Source organism: Scylla paramamosain, chromosome 6, assembly GCF_035594125.1.
Source record: "Scylla paramamosain isolate STU-SP2022 chromosome 6, ASM3559412v1, whole genome shotgun sequence".
Lineage (NCBI taxonomy): Eukaryota > Metazoa > Arthropoda > Malacostraca > Decapoda > Portunidae > Scylla > Scylla paramamosain.
Genome location: NC_087156.1, coordinates 25410292 through 25438126, shown reverse-complemented (window position 1 = coordinate 25438126; position 27835 = coordinate 25410292). Strand labels below are relative to the sequence as shown.

Genomic DNA, 27835 nt, shown 5'->3' with positions numbered 1-27835 from the left:
CTACGAGTATCTATCAACTCGACACAACCTTCCAGACAACTATCCCCTCTTCTTCAATGACACTCAACTGTCCCCCTCTTCTACACTGAACATCCTCGGTCTGTCCTTTACTTATAATCTGAACTGGAAACTTCACATCTCATCTCTAGCTAAAACAGCTTCTATGAAGTTAGGTGTTCTGGGTGTATGGAGTATGCTTCACATGTCTGCTCTTCTAGACAGGGTGGAATCAAAAGCTTTTCGTCTCATCAACTCCTCTCCTCTAACTGACTGTCTTCAGCCTCTCTCTCACCGCCGCAATGTTGCATATCTAGCAGTCTTCTACCGCTATTTTCATGCTAACTGCTCTTCTGATCTTGCTAACTGCATGCCTCCCTTCCTTCCGCGGCCTCGCTGCACAAGACTTTCTTCTTTCTCTCATCCCTATTCTGTCCATCTCTCTAACGCAAGAGTTAACCAGTATTCTCAATCATTCATCCTTTTCTCTGGTAAACTCTGGAACTCCCTGCCTGCTTCTGTATTTCCACCTTCCTATGACTTGAATTCCTTCAAGAGAGAGGTTTCAAGACACTTATTCATCAATTTTTGACCACTGGTTTGACCCTTTTATGGGACTGGCGTTTCAGGGGGCATTTTTTTTATTAGATTTTTGTATGCCCTTGGCCAGTGTCCTTCCTACATAAAAAAAAAAAAAAAATTCACCCGGTCTCTCTCTCTCTCTCTCTCTCTCTCTCTCTCTCTCTCTCTCTCTCTCTCTCTCTCTCTCTCCATTGTTCAGAAGAGGCAAACTTACTTAACACAGGCTGTGGTCAAAGACACCAACCATTCTAGTTTTGGTGCATCTACCACTTGCGTATGTAATAGTGCATGCAACACGCCCGCGCTGAGCCACCAGTTTCCACAGGTGGTTGGTTGCATGTGAACAAATAAGTTTTGTTATTGATTTTCAAGCTACCCGCTAATCCCACCTTCTGCTAAACAATATTCGCTTTCATCTTATTACCTTAGTCATGTGAGATCTGTATATTCGAATAATTATTTATTTTACGTTTAAATATATGATTTTTACATGCATGTCATCTAACATTCATGTGACTGGGACTGTGGCGCGCTTAACGTATGTTGTTTACGAATAAGTGTTTGAAATCCATTACTCACAACAGTATGTTTTTAATTATTTACTTATGCTTTTCCCATCCAGTTTAAACTCCAGATAGACGGAAGGTGAAGTCTACATACAAATTAAGAAATTGTATGTCTGATTAATAAATAATTCTATAGCATCTCGTGCCTGAGTATTGAAGTAATAACAATGAGTCGAGCGTCTGGCAGGAGAGTGGAGGCTCGGGCTGGCTTTTGATTGGCTCGCACCTGCATTTCTGTGAAAGTGAGCGCGGTGATTGGCGGAGAACTTCCCACCTTGCCGAGTCTTGTGGACGAGGCCGAAGCTTCTCTCACTCAGTGTGCGAGTGGACGCCTGTGGGGTTGAGTTTGTCCGAACATTATCCACACACCAGCGCTAGACAAGGCCCAGAAAATGGATCTCACCAAGTTCAACAGTGCTCAAGTCACGTACATAACACTGAGTCTAATCTTCCTTATGAAAAATGGTGAGTAATGCGAAGAGGAACCATGACATCATTCTCTCCCAGGAAGTTACCTAGCCACCAACAAACTTTTTTTTTTTCTCTCTCTCTGTTCATGATCGGAGAGGAATTTTGATAATAGTGAAGTGCGTGAGTATTCTCCCGTGTGTGGGTGTTGTGTGAGGGAGGATGCGGTGAAGGAGGATCTGGAAACCATACAAGCCGAGGAGGAAGGCAGGGCGTTGATGTCCCACACGGGGGAGGAGGGGAAGGGGAGAGGAAGTGGTGTGTTTGGGCGTGTCTGTGACTCCCTCCACCGCATTGTCTACGTGGTCCTTACTCTTTCTTTTCATCCTTATTATTGATGTGTTATGTGTGTATCTCACTCCTTGCCATTACTCTTACCTTGACTTTATATATTTTTAAATATGTATTTTTTTTCTTCCCTCTTCCTCTCTTCCATTTCCCATTGTTCGTTTTTGTTCGACTGTTTCAACATCTCACTCTTCCATCTTTTAGTATTACGTGTATACTTTCGTACTTCTTAATACTCATACATTATTATGTCGTCACTATCATCCAAATTTTCTTCCTGTTAACTTCCTCTTATCCTTGTCCTACTCTTTACTCATCCTCGCCCAGCTCTCCCTCTCACCCTCTATCTTGGGTAAATGTTCATAATTACATGTATTTTATAATCTAGACTAGTTTTTTGTAAGATTAAAAAAAAGTAATAGTATGGCACAGTAAAATAGAATATACTAGGATAGAAATAATCCCCCAAACTGTATTTTTCTCATCTGACTTCATTTCAATTTCCTTATACTTTCCATGTCCTTGTATACCTCATCTTATTTCTGTGCATATACTTTTTTTTTTTTTTTTTTCAACTACCTCCTGCCATTCTTCACTCACTTTTCTCCTCTTGTCATCATCTTCATCCTCAAACACCTTCCTCATGACCTCCCACCTCTCCCCTGTCTCACACTTAATTTATTCTTTAACGTATCTCCTGTTCAGTGCCCCTTCACTTCCTCGCCCATATGTTGCATCCCACTTCCTCTTACGATTATCGTCCCTCAATTGGGTCTACGATTATTGGGAGTTTAAATGATGGTGACTAGTTGTATAATGATGGCTACATAACTCTCTCTCTCTCTCTCTCTCTCTCTCTCTCTCTCTCTCTCTCTCTCTCTCTCTCTCTCTCTCTCTCTCTCTCTCTCTCTCTCTCTCTCTCTCTGTGTGTGTGTGTGTGTGTGTGTGTGTGAGTGTGTGTGTTATTGTAATTTCAGATGTTCAATATTCCTTATTCCTAATGTATAATACTTTTCCGGTCGTGAAGAGTGAATGCCGATGAGAAAAGTCAGCGAAAAATCTAACGTGTTTGATAAGCAAACAAAATTGTGCCATGGTATGTCTAATCCTTTTTGTTTTCAGATTGTGTGGGTAATGCTGAACGATTGGAGGATGTACTGTACTTCCTCTCTTTTGTCCCTATTGTTCTACAGCCGTCTCTAAATATTATACCTATTATCTAGAGATTGGAAAACATATTCTTTAATTTTTTTTTCTTGTTAGTGCTTATAAAAGTTTTGTACTATGTATTTAGTGTTGTAAATTACTGCATATGGCAGTGAAAAGGTTCAATCAAGCAGCCTGTTTTTCGAAATGTGTTGGATCACAGAACCAACTCAACCAGGGGCGCACGTGTGTGTGGGGTACTCAGGGGTTGTTTACGGGTTACGTGACTGTTCTCAAGTTACATCCCAGGAGGTTTCCAAGCAATGCCAAACCTGTTTGTTTAACATTATTAGCTGGCAAATATGTGCTATTTGTCCTATTATAGAATTGATGCTGAATATGGGTTGGAGAAAAGGTGAATCATTCATATCATAGACGAAAAGTTTTAAAGTCAGTACAAAAGCTAAAAACAGGTTGCAAAATATCTGTATTGGGTCAGTTTGTGAATACATAAATGTGGTATAGTAATGATCAGAGGTCCAGTATCATTAATTTCTACTGTGTCTTGGGATTATCCAAACTCTTAATTATCTACTCTGCCATATACGTGCGTGATTCGTTCTCAGGCCTCTTGTTATGAGTCTCTCTCTCTCTCTCTCTCTCTCTCTCTCTCTCTCTCTCTCTCTCTCTCTCTCTCTCTCTCTCTCTCTCTCTCTCTCTGAGGTCTATCGTGTTTGCTGCGTTTGAAAGAAATTGTAATAACACGAAAGTGGGCATTGTACTCTATTACTAGTATATATTTAGTCTTCACATTCAATGAAACTAGGTAATCTATGCGCTGAATGCCATTACTAACAATAGAGAGAGGGAGAGACGGTGAAGTGAGCGATTAAGTTAAAATTTCAAAAGTGAAGCCTGACCTTCATTATTAACATGAGAAAGGAGAGACGGTCAAGAGTGCGATTAGGTTAAGATTTCAAGTGAAGACAATGAAGTGGATGAAGTGAAGTGCGTTGTCTTTGGGAAGGGACGTGGAGGTCTGCGATGCCAGCAGGAGATTCCTCACACCACTTACCCATAGCCTGGCAGTGAAGTGACGCGTATGCCCTTCTCCGTCAGATATCGATGCATATGTATGTGCGTGTGTGTGTCTGTGCGTGTTTAGGGGTATGAGTGAGGGAAGGGGTGTGAATGTAGAATAAAAGACACGCACTTGAAAGAAAGGAAACTGATGAGGCAAAAAAAAAAAAAAAATCTTTGACGAACTAGTTGTCTGGAAGTTCTTGAACATTTCCCAGACATGAGAGGCATATTTACCTTGGTTGACGTCTTACTACTACTACTACTACTACTACTACTGCTGCTGCTGCTGCTGCTGCTGCTGCTACTACTAATTTTACGTTAAATAAGCAACGAAATCGCGCTTATATACGAATATATACGCTATATATACGAATATATACGAATATTATTAATTTTGATGTTATACCATGTTTATTCTGGTGCTCTTCCCTCCCTTTGCCTCAGGCCACCATATCATCGTCATCAGATTGCTCCTTCTTCTCCTCTTCCTCCTCCCTCGTGTCATTGATTACTTTTCTCGTCTGCTCTCCTCCCAAAGCCGCACCTGAAGAACCTCTTATGTTATGTTCCTTTTCGTTCCAACTTCCAGCTCTTCAACTGCTTTCTGTCTCGTCTTGATTCAAACTACTTTCTCTCTCTCTCTCTCTCTCTCTCTCTCTCTCTCTCTCTCTCTCTCTCTCTCTCTCTCTCTCTCTCTCATGCTATTTAGTATGAAACTGTTCTTTTACTTGTTCTTGTAAGTTTAAGTTGCACGTTCCAACGTTGTGTGTGTGTGTGTGTAAGAGAGAGAGAGAGAGAGAGAGAGAGAGAGAGAGAGAGAGAGAGAGAGAGAGAGAGAGAGAGAACCAATAATCCCTCACTCTCGATGGAAATTCCTGAGTAATCCTCATGTTACAGCTCTCCTTTCTGTTTCCGAGAGAGAGAGAGAGAGAGAGAGAGAGAGAGAGAGAGAGAGAGAGAGAGAGAGAGAGAGAGAGAGAGAGAGAGATTCCACCCTTCGTTCCTTTCGCCCTTCCTCATCTTCCACCAATCCATCCGTCTCCCCGGCTCCTCTATTGCTTCTCAAGTTGAATGGTTAACTGTTTGTTCACTCCACTCTGTTTGTATACTATAAGAGGAGAAGGGAGCTCTCGTGCACGTTGGGAATTCCGTAGTCTTGCTTCATTTACCACGGAGTAGCCAGCTGTAGTAAGCCTGTGTTTGTTGATGGCTGTGATAAGAGTGGTAAGAGTTATTTTTTTTCTCTCCTTATTTTTTAAATACTTATTTATTTTATTTGTTTATTCCATGCTGTATTGTGGGATGGTTTTATTTTCCTATTGAAGGTATTTTTGTTGTGTTTTTAGTAATACTGTAATGTATGGCATTCCATTTTGAAACATATTTATAAGCCCTGATTTCCAAGGACCAAAGGTTGTAGGGCTTTCATGGATGAAAATAATTTCCTTTGATAATGGAGAATCCTTATTTTACTTTTCCTGAAAACATCCTTGCAAACCTCAGTAATTTTTGCAGGACACTTCTAAAATTACAATTCATCTAAGAATCAAGCAGACATCCTTGCAAACCGCATAACACTTGTTTCAAATAACATACGGCTGGATGTTGTATTAATTAGAGGGGTGAAAAAAAAAAACAACACAAGGAGGAAAAGAAGAAACAAATATTGAAAGAACGAAACAGTAGGAAAACGAGTAGGAGAAGGAGGACAGTGAGTAAGAAGCATTAGGAAAAGAAGGAAAGACGAGAAGGAAATGGGAAGAAAAGCAACAGGAGGAGGAGGAGAGGGAGAAAAGTAATTACTGACAGCTATCCTTTCTCAGGACGACCCATGACTGCTGACATCTTTTATTATTATTATTATTATTATTATTATTATTATTATTATTATTATTATTATTATTATTGCAATATTACTATTATTGTTTTTTGTTGTTGCTGTCGTCGTTTTCGCTGTTGCCTTTCCTACCCTCATCCGAATTTCGCCCCGTTCCCCCTTCTCCACTAGTATTTCCCTTGTGTTCCTCTCTCTCTCTCTCTCTCTCTCTCTCTCTCTCTCTCTCTCTCTCTCTCTCTCTCTCTCTCTCTCTCTCTCTCTCTCTCTCTCTCTCTCTCTCGTCATATTTACGTTCCTTTCGTCGTCTTCATCTCCTGCTTCAAAAGTTGGGATGAGTTATTTCTTTCCTATAATGATCCATCGGACCCCTCACAGTGAAGTTATCATCCCCCCCCCTCTCTCTCTCTCTCTCTCTCTCTCTCTCTCTCTCTCTCTCTCTCTCTCTCTCTCTCTCTCTCTCTCTCTCTCTCTCTCTCTCTCTCTCTGCTAGATCATATCAGTTATTATGTGCATTAATATTTCTCTCTTGGCAGGGTATGCAAAATCATTGAAGGCGGTAAATCCAGTATCATTATTTCGATCGGTTAGTGCTGCGTTTGAGGCTAAAAATGCTTCATATGCTTCATCGAGTTCAGGTGATGAAGAAGTGTTGTACCTATGTTCAGATCATTAGGTAATATGTATATAAGTGGACTGGGGACAGAGTTAGAGAGGCGAAACTGAGGTGGTTAGGGAGAGACGAGGAATATTTTAGGAGGAAAGTGTTGGTGATAGATATACCCGGCAGGAAAAACAGAGGGAGAGCTAAGAGAAGATGTATGGGTGGAGTGAAAGGAGGCAAGTTTGTAATGAGTGTGACTGAAGAAGGCTTGGAAGACCGCGCGCGCTGGAGAAGGTTGATCGGCTGTGGATACTCTAACGGAGAGAGAGAGAGAGAGAGAGAGAGAGAGAGAGAGAGTGCTGTTTCTACAGGGAACTTGGGCTGGAGGCGGTATGAGGAAGGAGGGAGGGAAGTTTGTTTGCTTATCAGTCAAATATCCTGCGGCGCGGCACCATATTACTCAGCAGGCCTCCGGTGTAGTGCCTCATATCACTCCTTCCCTCCATCCTGTTTATGGTGTTTGTCGCTGAGGGAACGTTGACGAGGCGACCTCGTTATCTGTGGTGCGTCCTGTGGTAGTAGTAGTAGTAGTAGTAGAAAATATTCATTCACCTACTTTGAGAAATACCTACCTTTCAAATAGATCCTAATTCTTCATATTAATTGTGTGAAAATGGAAGGAAAACTACATTACCGGCATCTTTACGAACACTGAGCATTACTTTTCAGTCACCGTGGTGACCCAAGGCAGTATTGGTGAGGCGCGTTGTCGTTCTTTTTGCGACCCCAACGAGAACAGTCGTGTCTTTAGGTGACTTTAGTGCCTCGCCCGAGTGTTTGAGTTTGTATCGTCGCAACTGATCTGTCGGAAAATAACAGGAAAAATTATCACTACAGCTGTTAATCTTTTTGAATGTTTCGCTCAGATGCTTTGACTTACACCATAGCATTTGATGAGAGAGATAATCTTTTTGAATGTTTCGCTCTGATGCTTTGACTTACACCATCGCATTTGATGAGAGAGAGAGAGAGAGAGAGAGAGAGAGAGAGAGAGAGAGAGAGAGAGAGAGAGAGAGAGAGAGAGAGAGAGAGTTGTGTGAGGCTTCAGATGTACCACATACCATAATAAGCTAGAAATATTTAACTTGAAAATCACTCCGAAATATAAGTGGCAGTTAATGATGTTATGTAACTATTAGTTATACGTAATGTGTGATTTTATTTTATTTATTTATTTATTTTTTCTTTATCCTAAGATTGAACGTACATTAACGCATTGTTTCTGTTTAACCGTGACAACAATGTATCGCATGGTGCCTTTCATTACCTTACACCAGCCGGCATCAAGTATTCTTTGGTCAGCTTTTTTTTTTTTTTTTTTTTTTGTCACTGACATTTAGACACACCGCATGTTGCTCCTCCTGTGGTTTAATGTTTTTTTTTTTTTTTTTTTTAGTAATGTATAATACTTTTGCTGTGAACTCCAGCTAATTATCGCTCCCCACAGCGGCAGCGATTGACTGCTTCCAGTGTAAGTCGACAGAGGAGCGGACGTGCGGGGAGGAGCTACCACAACACCACACGCTCTTCGCCGACTCTTGTGACCACATCCAGGAGGCCGAGTACTGCATCAAGATGACCGGCCTCGTCGAAGGTGGTGCGCGTACTCTCTTCCATCTGCAGCCTTCCTGCCTCGCTGTAAACGCTGTGCATCACCCTCGCTACGATGCAACAGCACGCTTCGCCTTCCCACATTTTACTAACCATTATTACTCTCGCTCCTTAGCTAGACAACCGGCATCTGGTAGACCGACGGCAGGTGTTGGCGTGGTGGTGTGGACACATTATTAACCCATGTACATAACTGCAAGACCAGGGTGGCTTCGGTGAGGGATGCTGTAGTTGAGACCTAACCAATCATTACCTAACATCCTATCATCTTCAAACTTCTGTGTGGGTGAAGTGAGGCGAGGGATCAGTGGACGGTCAATGCCTGCCACGTACATAACAGCTGGCCGCCCTGTTGCAGCGTGCGGTCTCAAGTGTTACGTGTGTGACAGTAGTAGCGACGAGCACTGCCCCGAGCGTTTGAGAGCCAGGCATCACGAGCCCTCCCTTTCCTCCACCAGCTGCGACCATGTTTTCGAGGCGCGCTACTGTGTCAAGACCACTGGACTGTTTGAAGGTGTGACCGTCACCTGCCTCCCTCCCCACCTCAGCCCGCATGTCCTTTTCTTATTTTTTTTTCACTGTTATTATTTACTACTACGTATATATTCTTTTACTTCATTTACGCACTTTTTTTCAGGGATTATCCGTCTTCCTTACATAATTTCTTATAGTGATAGAAATTTTCAACCATTTCCAGTGATTCTCTCTCTCTCTCTCTCTCTCTCTCTCTCTCTCTCTCTCTCTCTCTCTCTCTCTCTCTCTCTCTCTCTCTCTCAAGCATGTGAATGTAATCGCCCAGCACTTACTAACTTACTCGTATCGCTTTCCATAACAAGCGCACACACTGTATAGGTAAGAGTATTTCTTGCATGTATTGATATTGCTGCATTTACTTGTGTGTGTGTGTGTGCGAGAGGAAGAGGTAGTTTTTTAGTGGAAGTGGAACAACTGTATTAAGAAGGTTGATCTTTTTATATCGCATCACCGAAGAACAAGAGGATGTTGAATATCAGAGAATTTTAATTTTGCTGTTCTCGTTTAAATCCTATATCCTCCTGACCTTCCCCCACCACGAGCTTGCCATATCATACTCTCAATTTTTATTTTCTTTCTCCCTTCGTCCATTTTACTTTCCTGACGTAATCCACGCTTTGGGCTTTCATCAGGACTATTATTCAAAGGTTCTAGAGGTGATTACTTGGGTTCTCAGGAGTGTTTTTCATACTGACGGTACAGAGTCCTTGTTAAACCCCCACTAGAAGCATGAAACTACCCTTGATAAGCTGCAGTAACTTGCTCACTACAGTCAGTCAACAAATACCTGAAACAAGACACCGGCACGCTTAAGAATATGGAATGTAGTGTTGTATGGTTTTAATAGTTATCTGGTGCTTAGTTTCACTCATTCATTCAAGCATTGTTAGTTGAATATAGAAGACTGAAGTGAAGGAAGAATATTAGACATGATAATAGTGTGCATGTTTCCCTAGCATCATATCACCATCTCTGCATGTCAACCGCTGGAAAAAAAAATGTCTCACCCCTTATTTTTAGGAAATTTTCTTCTATATTTTGAAATCGTTAAAAAGTGAATACCGCAGATTGAAATGATGAGAGAAAGTTTAATGTAATAATAGTGTGTGTAATTTCCCTAGCATCGTGTCACTCTCCTTTTCATCTGCTGGGAAAAGTGTCTCACCCATTATTTTTAGGGAATTTTCTCTTACATTGTAAAAGATTTAAAGAAAAGAAATGCTGCAGGCTGAAATTATGCAAGAAATAGATGTAATCATAGCGCATATAATATTTCCCTGGCATCATTCCATCCTCCTTGTTAACTGCTGAGAAAAGTGCCTCACCCCTTATTTTAGGAAATTTTCTCTCATATTGTGAAAGAGCAGGTAAAATCAGCCCTTCCGCGATACACGTGCCTATGGAGCACTGTGTTTACATGCTGTATAGCGGGTTATTGCCACTTGGTGTTACGTCCCTAACAATGGCCGAGACTGGTGCCTGAGTGGAACAACAGTGTGGTCGTCATGGCAACCAGTAACACCACACCTACATTCACACATCCACGTCCCACCATTCACCTTACTAAAAACAAAATAGACACACAGAAGCAACTGTGATATGTAGAAGCGTGTGATGATTTCTTTTTCTGGAGGATATACTTGAAGTGGTCGATCACACATCAAGAGCAGGAGACAAATATGGAGTGGTGATGCTAGACACTGGAGAGACGTAGGATGGCTCGATGGATTTTGAGAAAATGTGAGTAACAAAGATCAAGAACAATGACTGAGTAGCATGAATACCTTAGAATTCTTTGAAGATGAAGGTTTTAAGTTATTTCTCCAAGTTTGGATGATTCTTTTGGCCCTTTCCTTTAGAGACTGACACCTTATTTATTTATTTATTTTTTCTAAGATTTTTGTAGCCCTAGTTCAGTGTCCCTCTTACATTAAAAAATGAAGAGGAAGTGTTAATAATCGGACAGACAGGTATCCTCATAATCACTGATGTGCCGAAGCCTGTTTCTTCACTTAGACTGAAACATCTTCCTCACTAGGCCATATTCATTAATATTAGAGTAATTTGATTCTCTCTCTCTCTCTCTCTCTCTCTCTCTCTCTCTCTCTCTCTCATAATTAAAGTACTCGTACATGGTGGCGTTAGGATAGCATGACAATAAGATGTTTGCGGTGCTAATCAAGTTTCACGACCTCTTGTTTTTCATCCGTCATGTAAGATCACAGGTCAAGGTCCTTCCCAGTGTGTCATTAACTCAATGTAACTATTATTGTGTGCTTTATTAGCATGCGTTATTAATACGGTCTTGAGTAAAAGCGTAAGAAATATGAGTATGGTGCATTAAACAATATGTAATTTAAGCCTATACAATAAATGTCAACTTTATTCATGGATTCTTTACAGAATACAAATTTGATGCTCATTTGTTTCTCAAGAAAGTTTTTAAGCACCCAACTTCTACGTTTTAAAAAGGACAGATGGATAAAAGTGACAATACAGCATAATTTTATATTTTACCTTTGTGCTTATGACCGTACTAATGACATTGATAATGAAGCACACATTAACAGTTACACTCAATTCCATGGGTCTTCGTTCATTATTGACGGTCGTGTGTTACAGGCCAGCTGGGCACCAAGAGGTTCTGCTCGGCAAGGGACTGGGGAAACTACTGTGAGTGGGTGAGACGCCCTGGCGATGAGCGCGAGTACCGAGCCTGTGTGTTCACTTGCTGGGGCGATGGCTGCAACTCCGCCCCAACGCACTCCGCTTCCCCCATGGTGCTGCTGCTGTTGGTGCCCGTCGCGGCTCTCCTCTCTGGGACGATGCTCTGAGCCTTCCCTTTACGTGTGCACCGACTGCCAATTTAAGTTTAGTGAGAAACATAGTGAAGGAAGAACTGATGATGTGACAAGGACATACAAGGAACAGAGTAATAGTGTTCAGTTATCCAGTGGATTCTTCCCTGCAAGGAGCACAGATGTGGATTTCTTGTGCAGTGTTGCTAGGAGAGTGGTGGTGTTCCGTGATGTATGCGTGACGCTGGACTGTTACCATTAGGTACGTGTATGATGTCTTCCCTACACCACTTGGCTTACCTCATTTCCATGGAACTGATGTAGTGCGTAGGAAACACCCTATCCTGTCGTATTCGCGTGGTGTTTATGGTGAGGATGTGTTCCGTCAAATCTGCCGTGGAAGGAAATGCTAGATACGTGGTATATTTCCTGTAAAGGTAAACAGATTGATGAATGAATTGCTATGAATCTGAAGAGGGACGAAGTGTGTGTGTATGTGTGTGCAATCTTTCTGACGTTATCTTTTGATTATAAAGTAAATAGAATGTACCATTATTACACGGCGTAGAAATGATCATTTATTATTATTATTATTATTATTATTATTATTATTATTATTATTATTATTATTATTATTATTATTAATATTATTATTATTATCCTATTATTATTATTATTATTATTATTATTATTATTATTATTATTATTATTATCATTATTATTATTATTTTATTATTATTATTATTATTATTATTTTTATCATCATCATCATCATCATCATCATTATCGCCATCACCATCAGCATCATTAAACAACATGTCAGCTCATATCACTTATAATTTTCCTTCCACAATTGTCTGTGCTCAGATTATGATCATAACCTGACTGTCTTTTGCAACAAGTAGATATAGTCAAACTTTTTTTCTTTTTTTTTTTATATATTCTTTATTCATATATGTACACTATATTATTAGGCATTAACATTTTGTCTTCATCCTTTGATTCTCTTTCACAATTTCCTTCGAAGGGGATTTAATAACCTATCTTAGGACGCTCCTCGTTTACGCTGTACCTGAAGTGATGCTCCTTTCAAGGTCCATAGATCGATTCCTTCTTGCTGCATGGAACACTTTCCGGAATGAAGCGCATGTCTGTATCAATAATAGTTTAATCCTAACGAAAAGGAATTACATATTGCAGTATAAGAACCTTAGTTTGCATTCCCCATTTACATACATTCCTCACCATGCTCTCCTGCTCCACTCTGTGCTGGAGGCTTAGAAGACCGTATTTTGAATCGTTTAAGGCTCTCCTTAGATGCCAGATTATTAGTAGTGTTTTCATGAAAATGTAGAACTATATTAGAAGCACCAAGTAATATGTATATTAAGATATTAAGAAAAGTGGGTGCAGGTAGCATGGAAATTGGAAAGGAGAATCAAATAGAATACATCCATTATATTTTAGAGAATGAGAACAACAGATTACATAAGAAAATATTACAAGAGAGAAAACTTTATTACCTATTGGTTACAGTTCCTCCCAAAATTAATGAAGATTAACTTGAATAACTAAAAAGTAAATCAACTTGGGACAATAATCAAAGCATGGGATGGTAAGGTGGAAACAAAAGGTAAAAGAAAAGAAAAGTTTTATAATATATTGCAAGTGGAAAGATGTAAAGGAAGACCTATATGACAACAGATTAATAGCGTCAGAGATTATGTTCAAAGCAAGAACAAACAATTTACAAGAACAGGATAGAAAGAAACAAATACATTATGTGCAATGAGGCGATAGAAGACCTAAAACACTATGCTTAGTCTACGTATAACTTACAAACACGAGAGAACGCAATACCACTACAATATATGGAAAAAGAAAAATACCTAATAAGATATTTAGTTTTAAGTATTAAAATCAAGGTGAAAGTAAAAGAAACAATATACAAATTTTTGGAAAATAAGAAGAAATAAGAAAAGTGCTTGATAATAAGGAAGGATACCAAAGATACAAGAGGAAAAGGGAAGCGACTTTGCAAAGGCAAAGCTTCCTGCAGGGCTACAGATGATCAGCATTACCTGACGTACGATAAAAATGTAGTGTGTACAATAATACGATAATATAATTTGTACAGAAAATTACGGTCCCTGTACAAAAAAAAAAAAAAATGAAAAAGTTCTGCTATTAAAATATAATTATTAAATAATTATTATTTTCCCTAATGTGTTTGCATGGATTATTGATAAAGGAATATATATATATATATATATATATATATATATATATATATATATATATATATATATATATATATATATATATATATATATATTTATATTTATATATCTATCGTCTAGCTATCTTGAATCATCCGTTGCCTGTTCTTGTCTTTTCTACACATTATTTGCACCTCATATCCTCATCCAATTTCACAAACTGTCTACATCCTGCACACTTTTTTTTCTTTCTGGATCTCTTCTCCAGTCATTTTTGTGTGTATTTTACTTCACAAGATATCTCTATGCCTCCCGTCTTGCAAGGCACACCGGGGTCCTCCCTAGTGGGCAGCGTGTAACGCCAGTGATGGTACTACATAAGCTGTCAAAAGGTAGGGCGTAGGAGTGAAAGAATATAATAGGGTGTAATGGCTCCACAGTACTTTCTGCTAACAATATAAGAAATTATACAGAAGTTAGAAGATTAACAAATCGGATTTAGAAATGATAAGTTCAAAATACCTATACTGTACTATGCTGATGATGGGCTACTACTTTCAAGAAAAAATAGAAGCAAGATACAGCATCAACCTTATACAAAACATAGTTATGCAATGTGGACTCCAAATAAACAAGAAAAAATTATATATTAATATATAACCAACAAGAGCAACCAAAAGTAATTGCAAACAGAACATGCAACAAAATAAAATATCTTGGAATAACAATAGAAAACAAGAAAGACATTTAAAGAACAAGAAAGAGAAGATGAACAAAGCTGAACAACTAGCAAGCATGTCATATAGCATCACAGAAAGAAGTTGTGACAGCTTGTTAGTTGGAAAAGGGTATTGGAAAGGAGTCGGACTAGCTACTACAGCATATGGAGCAAAAATACTTGACTACACAAAAAAAGAACTTGACATACTCCAGTGTATAGAAAATAAAGTGTACAGATGCATATTACAACTGCCAACATGTACAGCAAGCTGTGTCTTAAAATCTTAAGTGGGAGCAACTTCAACAGTAGCCAGAGATGCAAAAATAAAAATTCTGTTAGCCATACATATATTAAAAGAGAAAAGAAATTAATTGATGAGAGAAATTTTCCTTGAAGAATATGAAAAGGAGAAACTACATGGATAAAGAAGCCTAGAGAAATAAAAGATGTAAAGAAGGAAAGTATTATGACGAAAACCAAAGAATCGGATACATTAAGGTGGAGAAAGGAAGCAGAACAGAAATCTACATAAAGTATATACAGAAAATACAAGAGTAGTGTAGAAGAGTAGAGTTGAATAGACAACACTGAAGAATCAAGATTAATGAGAGCAAGAACCAACACACTGCCTCCTCACAGGAGGAGGCAGTAGACACCTGCCGAAACGATAATTACTCCCAGTGAGGTCTAAAGCACTGTTCAGGGGGTGCTGTGAACTTATCATTAAACCCAGCTGTGACCTCACTGAACGTTTCCCTTTGTGTCTCACAACACAAGTGGGCAGTCACAGCCTGCCCTCTAAAGACAACTCTCTTCCTCCACACAAAACTACAAGCACCTAATAACACACACACCCTTCACTCAAAAATTTTAAAATCATGGCGACTCCTACACCAGCCTCGGAGTCCCCATCTGGGGAGGGGACCATAAATGTCCCCAGGTCGGACTGCCTTTCTGTCGACGACCCTAAGTGTCTTGACACCCCCTCAACTTTTTCTTCATTAACTTCTGCAACATTCGCGGTCTAAGATCTAATTTTCAATCTGTAGAACACCACCTCTCCTCTTCTAAACCTCATCTTCTTTTCCTCACTGAAACTCAGGTGTCTGAGGCAACTGACAGTAGCCCCTTTTCTGTTCCCTCCTACTTTCTCTGTCCTCATTTTCGATCCAAAGCTGGATGCTGCGTTTATGTGCGCAATGACTTAACCTGCTCTCGTGCCCACGTCTTGAATTTTCCGAGTTTTCCACCATCTGGCTACGACTACAGAGTCACTCTCATACTAAATTTATCTGTGCTGTATACCTCTCTCCTAACTCCTCTGATTATAAGAAATTCTTTGACTTCCAAAGTGGAGCACATTCTGACCCTCTTCCCTTTTGCAGAGATCTCCATTCTTAGAGACTTCAATGTTCACCACCAGCTTTGGCTTTCCTCTCCCTTCACTGACCATCCTGGTGAATTAGCCTACAACTTTGCTATCCTCCATGACCTAGAGCAATTGGTGCAACACCCTACTCGTATTCCTGACCGTCTTGGAGATACGCCCAACATTCTTGACCTTTTCCTGACCTCTAATCCTTCTGTTTATGCTGTCACCCTTTCTTCTCCGTTGGGCTCCTCCGATCACAATCTCATATCTTTATCTTGTCCTATCACTCCAATCCCTCCTCAGGATCCCCCTAAGCGAAGGTGCCTCTGGCGTTTTGCCTCTGCTAGTTGGGGGGACCTGAGGAGGTATTTTGCTGATTTTCCTTGGAATGACTACTGCTTCCGTGTCAGAGACCCGTCTTTGTGTGCTGAGCGCATAACAGAGGTGATAGTGTCTGGCATGGAGGCGTACATTCCTTACTCTTTTTCACGTCCTAAACCTTCTAAACCTTGGTTTAACACAGCTTGTTCTCTTGCTATACATGATAGAGAGGTGGCCCACAAAAGGTACTTAAGCCTTTCATCACCAGAATCTCATGCACTTTATATTTCTGCCCGGAACCATGCCAAGTCTGTTCTCCAACTAGCCAAAAACTCCTTCATTAACAGAAAATGTCAAAACCTTTCAAGATCTAACTCCCCTCGTGATTTCTGGCATCTAGCCAAAAATATCTCCAAAAACTTTGCTTCTTCTTCTTTCCCTCCTCTACTTCAACCAGATGGCACCACTGCTATCACATCTATTTCTAAAGCTGAACTCTTTGCTCAAACCTTTGCTAAAAACTCTACCTTGGGCGATTCTGGGCTTGTTCCTCCCTCTCCTCCACCCTCTGATTACTTCATGCCACGTATTAAAATTCTTCGCAATGATGTTTTCCATGCCCTCGCTGGCCTAAACCCTCGGAAGGCTTATGTACCTGATGGGGTCCCTCCTATTGTTCTCCGAAACTGTGCCTCCGTGCTTGCACCTTGCCTAGTCAAACTCTTTCAGCTCCGTCTGTCAACATCTACCTTTCCTTCTTGCTGGAAGTTTGCCTACATTCAACCTGTTCCTAAAAAGGGTGACCGCTCTAATCCCTCAAACTACCGTCCTATTGCTTTAATTTCCTGCTTATCTAAAGTTTTTGAATCTATCCTCAACAGGAAGATTCTTAAACATCTATCACTTCACAACCTTCTATCTGATCGCCAGTATGGGTTCCGTCAAGGCCGCTCTACTGGTGATCTTCTGGCTTTCCTTACCGAGTCTTGGTCATCCTCTTTTAGAGGTTTTGGTGAAACTTTTGCTGTTGCCTTGGACATATCAAAAGCCTTTGATAGAGTCTGGCACAAAGGTTTGATTTCCAAACTACCCTCCTACGGTTTCTATCCTTCTCTCTGTAACTTCATCTCAACTTTCCTTTCTGACCGTACTATTGTTGCTGTGGTAGACGGTCACTGTTCTTCTCCTACATCTATTAACAGTGGTGTTCCTCAGGGTTCTGTCCTGTCACTCTCTTCTTATTATTCATTAATGATCTTCTAAACCAAACTTCTTGTCCTATCCACTCCTACGTTGATGATACCACCCTGCACTTTTCCACGTCTTTTCATAGACGTCCAACCCTTCAGGAGGTAAACATATCACGCAGGGAAGCCACAGAACGCCTGACTTCTGATTTTTCTAAAATTTCTGATTGGGGCAGAGCAAACTTGGTATTGTTCAATGCCTCAAAAACTCAATTCCTCCATCTATCAACTCAACACAACCTTCCAGACAACTATCCCCTCTTTTTCAATGACACTCAACTGTCCCCCTCTTCTACACTGAACATCCTCGATCTGTCCTTTACTTATAATCTGAACTGGAAACTTCACATCTCATCTCTAGCTAAAACAGTTTCTATGAAGTTAGGTGTTCTGAGACGTCTCCGCCAGTTTTTCTCACCCCCCCAGCTGCTAACTCTGTACAAGGGCCTTATCCGTCCATGTATGGAGTATGCTTCACATGTCTGGGGGGGGTTCCACTCATACTGCTCTTCTAGACAGGGTGGAATCAAAAGCTTTTCGTCTCATCAACTCCTCTCCTCTAACTGACTGTCTTCAGCCTCTCTCTCACCGCCGCAATGTTGCATATCTAGCTGTCTTCTACCGCTATTTTCATGCTAACTGCTCTTCTGATCTTGCTAACTGCATGCCTCCCCTCCTTCCGCGGCCTCGCTGCACAAGACTTTCTTCTTTCTCTCACCCCTATTCTGTCCACCTCTCTAACGCAAGAGTTAACCAGTATTCTCAATCATTCATCCCTTTCTCTGGTAAACTCTGGAACTCCCTGCCTGCTTCTGTATTTCCACCTTCCTATGACTTGAATTCCTTCAAGAGGGAGGTTTCAAGACACTTATCCACCAATTTTTGACCACTGCTTTGACCCTTTTATGGGACTGGCATTTCAGTGGGCATTTTTTTTTACTAGATTTTTGTTGCCCTTGGCCAGTATCCTTCCTACATAAAAAAGAAAAAAAAAATTGGAGAAATGGTTATCAAGGAAAGAGTGAGAGATGCCCATATGATGACTGTGATAGGGAAATACTAGAACATTTTCTTCTAGAATGTAAAGGTTATGAAAATATAAGAAAAATTTAACTTACAATTAATTTATCAGAATAAAGAAGAAATAATAGCAGAAACATTACTTTGCAGTGATCAAAGAAACAATGATATACGAGAGAAAAAGAATACATCAAGACTATCTGGAGAACGAGGTACAGAAAAAACACAGGAATTGCAACACGACTAGAGAAACCAGCCTAGTGGGAGCCGATGCCAAAGCTGATCCTACATTTGCTTACTGAACTGAACTGTCAGGCTCTGTTGGTTTTGTTCACCGCCCATCCTGGTAATGAACTCCTTGTCCACGTGAGGCTATGGGGTACCTTGCAGTGTTTGTGGAAGCTGTGCCTGCCTGTAAAGAGCCTGTAGAAAGACAGACTGACTATTGGCTTTTTTCGGTTGTGCTGTGAGGCACTGTGGTGGATGTTCTTTTCATTGTACTATTGGTGAATAAGTAAGCACTGTAAGTTAGCTCAGTGTTAATTTGTGTTCGTGCCAGCCTCTTGTCCTCAGTGTACCTACTGCAGAAGAGTGCCCAAGCAGGCAGAGTCATCAGCTTCCTGAGATGTCAGACCTCTTTTTCTGTGTGTTGGTTCTCCTGCCATCTCCATTCCCTTCCAACATTCAAAGGGGAGGGATGGTCAGATGAATGCTAAACTAGAACTGACTGGAACTTGTCCAGTACAATACACGTATAGTGAGTCTGGGACATTACTCACTGTTTCTTTTAATGAAAATCCCTTTTTCTATCTAGTTGTTCTGTTAATCTTAGACAAAAACAAAGAACAAGGGGAATATGTCCTTTTCTGACTATTTTGTATTATTTCTCTGCATGGTTTACCACTACCAAATTTCTTCATAAGATCTTTGAAATGTGGGTGAGTCAGTTGGCTCAAGGACACTAATCTAACCTAACTGTGTTTCCAGTGTTTCCACCACTCCTGTAAGTGTTTCTTTAGATTATACAATATTCTTTCAAAGTGATGTAAAATTGTGCTGTTTCATGAATTTTACGTCTTTATGTATTTGTGCTTGTATTCTTGCACTGATGGTGGGACTTTGTTTTGTCATTTAGATACTGGCTTGACCTGCTCCATTACTTTCAGCTGCTGCAGAAGTACTGGGGAAACATCTCTCACTGAGATGCTGATACACTCTGTAAAACACTCTGCTATCTGGGTGTCTTCTGTCTGGGTACCTGTGTCTGTATTCTGCTGCTGCAAACCAGGTATTCTCATCACAGAATGAATATCATGTCATGAATATCATCACATAAATATCATGTGCAAATACTCAGTGTTACTGAATGTGAAAGGCATCTTCACTGTAGTAAAAATATGCACTTTGGCTGTCAGCTGATTGACAAGGCCTGTCACCATTAGGTGTCAAGACGTCAACTGCATGTTTAGGGGGTGACAGACAGTTGCAGTGAGTTGCCATGTATGTTTAAAAAGTAGAAATTAACAACTACTCTCTCTTTTTCATCTTGTCTTAAACTTCCCTCTTTGTCACCTCCCTCCCCCTTATCTGTCAGATGTAAGGAGGGCGGGGGGAAGGGAAGGCGGAAAAAAGGAAAGCGGAGGGCAGGGAAGAGGGGAAAAAGGAAAGAGTGGAGGGCAGGGAAGAGGGAAAAAAGGAAAGAGCCGAGGGCAGGGAAGGGGGGAAAAAAGGAAAGAGCGGAGAGCAGGGAAAAGGGGAGAGAGAAAGGAAAGAGAGCAGAGGGCAAGGAAGTGGGGGAGGGAGAGAGACCGGAGGGCAGCGAAGAGCAGGAAATAGGAGAGCAGAGAGCAGGGAAGGGGAGGAAAAAGGAAAGAGCAGAGGGCAGGGAAGGGGAGGAAAAAGGAAAGAGCAGAGGGCAGGGAAGAGTGGGGGAAGGAAAGAGAGCAAAGGGCAGGGAAGAGGGGGGAAAGGAAAGAGAGTGGAGGGCAGGGGTGGGGGTAAGGAAAGAGCGGAGGGCAGGGGCGGGAGGAAGGAGAGAGAGCGGAGAGCAAGGAAGAAGGGGTGGAAGGAAAGAGAGTGGAGAGCAGGGAAGAAAGGGGGGAAGGAAAGAGCGGAGAGCAGGGAAGAAAGAGGCTGTGAAGGAAAGAGCGGAGGGCAGGGAAGGTTGTGGGGGGAAGGAAAGAGAGCGGAGGGCAGGGAAGGTTGGGGAAATGAAAGACAGCGGAGGGCAGGGAAAGTTGGGGGGAAAGGAAAGAGCAGAGGGCAGGGCAGGGGAGGAAAAAGGAAAGAGCGCAGGGCAGGACAGTGGAGGAAAAAGGAAAGCGCAGGGCAGGGAAAGGGAGGGAGGAAGAGTACGGAGGGAAGGGAAGGGGGAGGAAAAGGAAAGGCGGAGGGCAGGGAAGAGGAGGGGGGAAGGAAAGAGAGCGGAGGGCAGGGGAGAGGGGGGGAAGGAAAGAAAGTAGAGGGCAGGGGAAAGGTGGGAAGGAAAGAAAGTAGAGGACAGGGGAGGGGGGGGGAAGGAAAGAAAGTAGAGGGCAAGGGAGAGGAGGGGAAGGAAAGAAAGTAGAGGGCAGGGGAGAGGGGAGGAAGGAAAGAAAGTAGAGGGCTGGGAAGGGGAGGGAAAAAAGGAAAGTGAAAAAGCGGAGCACAGGGAAGGGGGAGAAGGAAAGTGAAAGAGCGGAGGACAGAGAGAGAGAGAGAGAGAGAGAGAGAGAGAGAGAGAGAGAGAGAGAGAGAGAGAGAGAGAGACTGACTCGAACATAAAGTCTTGAAACTCCACCCTTTATTTGACTCAGACATAAAGTCTTGAAACTCCACTCTTTATTAAAACATTTCAGCTTGATATTTTTTTTTTTTTAGTAGTAGTAATATTATTAGTAACTATCGGTGCTTAGTGTACTATTGCATCAACTCCAATAGGCCTAGGCATCTGTACTACGGCCGCATTAGACGCACAGTAATTATTACTTTTTACCAAGAAAAAAGTGCGTCTAATGCGCCGGCAAATACGGTAATTTCCTGAATTTACATTACCGCTCCGCACAACTCCGACCTAAGAACAAACGGTCGTTGGCTTGGGGCAACGTGGTTTTTAGTGGCAATCAGTCGTACAGCATAACTTACATTTCCTAGTTCTCACGGTACATACGCAAATGCACCACGACTTGCTTGTTTACTGCCATCTGAAAATATTATCAACATAGGAGTACGAATGGCCGCATCTGGCTTGAGCCAACTATTAAATGTCACCCTTTCCAATTCCTACAAGCCGGATAGAAATACCCTTTATTTTTATTTGCTACCTTCGGATAATGGATCATCCCAATTTCCATTTGGATTATGCCTTCCTTCGATTCTTGTCGAAAGCTCCCTCATCATTTTTTTGCCAATAAAGTCATACAGGGACGATACTTGGCTCAACACCATTATTAGTAGTCAAAAACATTAGACAGCTCATTCAGTTAACGCCTATCTAGATTTAATTCACACGCATGTCACTGGAAAAAGTTTACTTCGACCTTGAATCCAAAACAATCCTGTTTTGACATACCACTGTAAGAATTTTCACTTCTAAATGTCAGACCAATTCTTGATTCATCAAACTGTGGGAGGGAGAAAATCTACTTGGTACTTGAGCTGAGCTCTTGTGTTGGTTAGCTTGTGTTGTAATACTGTAAGATGCTAGCTATCATCCATTCACAGCTAAAGTCATGTTTGTTCTTTGGGGCTCAAGCAGTTCATAGGAATTTTGATTTTTTTTTTTTTTATGCTTAGGATTTTCTAAGTTACCTATTTATTTTTTTTTTAACAAGTATTATCTTATTCTTTCTTCATCTCCATAAATTTAAATGTTTCTAGTACATTGTGATAGTTGGCGTAAGTAGAACGATGTCTTGCCTGTTAATTGGAACTTAATGAGGTTTTGTCACTAGCTGCAGTCTTGTCCATTTCCTCATTTGTGCTTAGAACTGAACCATGAAAGATTCATAGTGAGCTCTCCCACAAATGAAGCTAAAGCAATGCCTTCCGATTTGCTACATGGTGTTCATATAAACTGAATAAAGGGTAATATTCATCTTGCAGTGTTTCAACTTCTGTGCCCGGTATATTTAACAATGCGTGACCATTTATTATTATTATTATTATTATTATTATTATTATTATTATTATTATTATTATTATTATTTCAATGTTTACTGTTGCTTGTACTTCTGTTAGCCAGCAGTGGGTTAAATAACTCTGCATCTTTACTTGGTCAAGTAGGCTGCAAGAGAACGTCGCATTACCTCAACGTCCTCCGTTTTCTTTGTATTAATTATTTTCTATGTAATAATAGTGTTGCATTGTTTTGCTACCAGAAAAGCTTTAGATTTTTCGTTAAAAATGAACACCATCAGTTGTCCCGACTTGGAATGGTGTGGCACACCGATAAACTGTACATAACATTTACGCACGCTCCACTTCTATTATTTATGTTATCGGCTATTCTGTTGTGCTGATTTCGAAGCATCACGGACTCACATCCGGTTGGAAGGACCTTGTGAATCTAATCACTAATGCCCAAATATTATTCATACGATGTGGTTACGTATTCGCACAAATTACTACAAGTCCACAAATACTCACATGTTGTAGTAACACGTTACTTTTCTCGGCAGGTATTACTTGTAATTTAGTTCTCTGCAGTTATTACTTGTGTAGCAAGTGAATATAATAAAAGTATAACTAATCTAATTAATATAAATATTAACTGCAATTGTGAAAGAATAGAATAATTTAATATATTCACAATCCTCTCACCTGTAGCGTAATGCCAATCTAAAGTAACTCCCTTACCTACCGTCCTCGAGTTCGTATACTAATGTAGCGAAAGCCGCTGGTGGAATTGAGGCAGACGTCCCTATGTTAACGGTGAGCTTGGGGACTTCGTCTATGTATTCAGGACTGTTTTCGTATTCTTCAGCAACTTCCTGCTCCTTCTGGTTTGTATTAGGCACTGCATACTTGCCTCAAGCTTCTGCAGCGCACTAAACCACTTACCTCTTTGTTTAGTATGGAGCTAACTGCTGGTCCTGTGGGCAGCGTATTACACAGCCTCTCACGGCGGAGTAATATATATAAAAAGTAGTGCCCGTCTTTTTTATTCGTAATAAATACAGCATTGCATTCCAGCAGGTACATAACTGGGGCTCACAATGTAACATGAACCCAATGCATTATGTACACAAGTAAAAATATTAAACTTGAATCCTAACGCATGAAATCCCAACTCGAAGCAGACTCAAAACTACTCAATTACGCAGCGAGGTTTAGGTAAATAAATAGATAAATAAATAAATGAAAATTATATAAATGAATAAATAAAATAATAATAATAACTATTGCATGAAATTTCCACCGTAAAAAAAAGAAAAAGAAAAAGAAAACACGAAAGCAGGAAACACATAAACACCCTCAATAAAAATCATGAATATCTCAAGGAACCCAAGGATCAGGATCCTATGGACCAACAACCCATAGGTTACCATTTGTGAAAGTGTCATGTCATACTAACGTGGGGTCAAGACGAATTATAATATGATGATAATAATAATAACAATAACAACAACAGCAATAATAATAATAATAATAATAATAATAATAATAATAATAATAATAATAATAATAATTATAATAATAATAATAATAATGTCTAGGTAGTGTTCGTGGGAAACATTTTCCACACCATATCTCTCCAAAGAAAACAGTGCATGTGTTGATCGAATTCACTGTGCTCAATTGAGTGTTTTATACATTTTTTTTATACATCTACGTAGGCCATCTTTTCCCGACGAAATCTTATCAGTACACTAAAACAAGTTACTGAGGCTGTCTGGTCCCTTCGCACAACAGTCATTCAACAATTGGTCCATATAACGAGCCGACGAGTGAGTTGAATACTATTCTTAGCGGTGTCAATATCGAATTTTGTTTCAATATTCAATGATGTTGAATATGGCAAACTGGCTGCCTGTACTCTGTTATTTTGCTCTTCGTTAGCTTCCGAGCAATTTTTTTTCTCAACATGTCTTCACTCTGCTCTTGATACATCTCCTTACACACCGTGCCCATATCCTCAACCTTTCTTTCCGTTGTTTCCATTCTGGCAATAGCCTCTCCAATGTTATATTAATGAGAGTTGTTGGGTCTTTGATCCATAGGTGCATTGTCCACACTGACCTCATCATACTCCAATTCCTTATCAATAAGTACTAACTCCCTCTCTCTTTTGTACAATGTAATTATTCAGCATTTTCCACAGCTACATCCAAAACACTTGCATATGTAATGAGTACCAAGGTTTTCCACAGCCAAAAAGAAAAGAAAAAAAAAAAATCAAGGCTGGACTTGAGACTGGCTCTGGGTTCCACGGTAATGTCACTGGTAAGATTTAATTTTACTGGATGGTGCGCCTTTACTATTACATGTTGTAGGTTAGTCGTTGAATCACGAAGATTAGAGTAGCAACCTCAAATACAATAATCAAACTGGTTTTGAAGCAGTTGTATTACCGTTCGTGCAGATTAGTCGGTAACAACTCACAATAGTCAATCCCTATCAGAAGATTATTTTTTCCATGTGGTCCGACCACACCAACCATTCTACCTTCAAATACTGGTAGCAATGTTGAAATGTCAACATTTTCAAGCTCCGATGAAATTTCACGGCACGAACGTTCCATACATCCTTTGTCAACCAGACTTAACATGTACGAGTATTCCTTCCTTTGGTAATTCTCACTAACATTCGTAATTTTAGTCATTGATAAACTTGTATCAGTTCCCTTAAATCCAAGTTTAATCGCCAAATCGTGGTTAACTAAAGTTACTGAATCCCATAACGATGTGATAGGCTGATCTAAGCAAGTGACAATACTAACTGCCAATTAACACTTGGTCCTTCCCAACGTCAACGTAATTGCAATACCGTCCCGTCAGCCTTCTCTGGGCGCGAAAGTGGATGATACTTATGAGAGCTGGCCATCTATTTCTAGAAACTGCTACAATGAAAAAACGTGCGTTCAGCACGTTTTTTACGTTGTGGCAGTTTCTAGTCAAACGCCTACATTTGAGACAAAACAAGAATAGGAAAATTGTCTTTTACCGTGTTTCCTTTTCTTTTTCTTTTTTTTTCCAGGTTTTCTCATCTCGTATGAGGTACACTTTGTGTAGATTAGTAAAAGTCAAATATGCCTGCAGATTATAGCAAAATGCAAAATTGAAACAGGAAAAGCGCGTCTTATGACATCTCTGATATAATTGTCACCAGCTTTATACATACTATAACACCTTGCGTAGGGTAACAAAACGCTACTATGTATGCAAAGCACGCTAAATGTGAAACAAAACATTAGGAACAACTTTTTTTTTTTTACCTCCAAGGCCCATCCACACTATATGACTAGTGTGGCGCTTCATGAACCGGAGAATGAGAAGGTTGGAATGAGAAGGGGAATGAGCGTGCATACTGTGCGCAGTGCGGCACAAGCCGTCGCCCGAATCCGCGCAATGATTTTATATTTACTTGTCCGCACTACTCTGCCTGCTGCTCACCGCTCAGTATCCGTTAAACTGCCGGAACAAGGGTATGCATAGATACCACGGCTGCCGACGTAACCCTTTTGTGAAATATTGTGAGGGCTGCTTCCATTAAAAAAAAAAAAAAAAAAAAAAAAGGAAGCTTTGGTGCAAGAAATGGACTGGCAATGAGTCTTGCATCGGGATAGATTGGAGGATGTTAGACAAGACTTATTGATCACTTCTATAGACCTTGGTGCGGGGCCCAATTTGATAAAATTGATCAAATAAGCCTGGTTAGGTCAAATTCGGATGCCATAGCCTTGAAGTCAGATTTTGGATAGGATGAAAGAATGGACAGACAGATGACACCAGTTTTAAAACACCTTGTGGTAAGATACCAAAATGCTCCTACGCATGCAGAGCACCTTAAATGTGAAACAAAGCATTAAGAAAATGTATGCCTTTTTTTTTTTCTCACCTCTTATGAGATACATCTTGTGCACGTTACTAAAACTCAAACATACCTGCAAAACTAAGCAAAATGTGAAAATGAAACATTATGAAAAGCATCTTTTGATTTTTTTTTTTCAGTCATCAGTTTTAATAGAAAGAAAGGGAACAGAGAAGGCGTTATTGTCAGTTTTCTTACACATCTGTGTTTTGGAATGAAAAAAAAATATTTACTGGAGGAGAGGTGATGTTCCAGATTGAAAAGTAAATCTGAAGTCACAGTGTTGCACGAGTTAATGAAGAAAAGTTGTTTCGGGTATCAAGACACTTCGGGGTGATAATAGAAGACCAGTCTGAACTGGATATATGAATATCTGCAGAAATGTGAAGTACAATGTGAAGTAGGTACAAAAAGGAAACTGGAAGATTTTTTTTTTTTAATGCTCTGAACACTGCTCCTCAAGCTTTTATTAAGTATGTCTGCATTGTAGACCATTAATCAAACAAACACACATTTGAATAATTCTTGAGACCATACTGTTTAGTACCTTTTGTGGTGCAGTTGCACCAGCAAAAATTGCTCTATTCCACGGTTAATTTGTTTGAATAATCAACTAAAATGCAGATATATGCTAATGTGATTACCGATAACCAGGTACCGAGCAGTGATGATGACAAATGAAGAAGCGCTGGATGATTTTGAAGAGCAGTGTTAAGTGCATTTTGAATGATTCTTACAATTTCTTTTTTGCACTTAACATTGTAACAATTTACTTTTTTTTTTTTTTTCAAGGCTTATTTCTACATATATTCACATCACATGCAATTTATTGCTGTATTGATATTTCTCAGAATTCTACGTTGTTTATGTATGTAATGTTTCAGCATCCCAATTTTTTTTTTTTTTTTCGTGATCTGTGTCACGGAAGAAAAGGCAATGGTAGGTCAAGGGAAATTTGCTTGAGGACAACGAAGAGTAGCAAGGGAGTTGTGTTGGTAAGACATCAAGGAGATGGCAGATGGAGAGTTCATCATGGCCCAGGTGTGCTCAAGAAATTGACTAATTTATTGACTGATTGTGTTGTGGATTCCTCCTTATAAAGCAAATTTGCAAGTTATGGATTCTAAAGAGGAATAAATGTAATATGGACAAGATGCAGAAATATTTTGTATATGATATAATAATGTGCAGACTACTGTGCCTAATTTGTAAATAGTTGAGGTAGTTGGTTAGTTATGTAATCAGTGGATTCATATGGAGAGAAGTGTGGAAGCGAGGGTGTGCTAGGGGATGCCCAAGCCTGCCAACACTGCTAAGGCAAAGAGCAGCTGCCTGACCTCTCACTGCTCCTGCC

General features: G+C 40.3%; 2 protein-coding genes across 2 annotated transcripts in view; one reads left to right on the top strand and one right to left on the bottom strand.

Moving 5' to 3' along the window:
* Window positions 1-1415: 1415 nt before the first annotated feature.
* Window positions 1416-13777, top strand: LOC135101492 (uncharacterized). The gene is made up of 4 exons (XM_064005543.1): window positions 1416-1610; window positions 8076-8225; window positions 8598-8753; window positions 11396-13777. Exons 1-4 carry the CDS (start codon window positions 1538-1540, stop codon window positions 11605-11607), a joined length of 591 nt encoding a protein of 196 aa, XP_063861613.1. The 5' UTR covers window positions 1416-1537; the 3' UTR covers window positions 11608-13777.
* The window catches only part of LOC135101490 (tubulin-specific chaperone E-like), a 53755-nt gene continuing 38408 nt past the window's right edge, over window positions 12489-27835 (bottom strand). Inside the window, exon 12 of the mRNA XM_064005535.1 lies at window positions 12489-14172. Coding sequence (XP_063861605.1) covers window positions 14164-14172 — 9 coding nt within the window. The 3' untranslated portion in view covers window positions 12489-14163. The remainder of the gene's footprint in view (window positions 14173-27835) is intronic.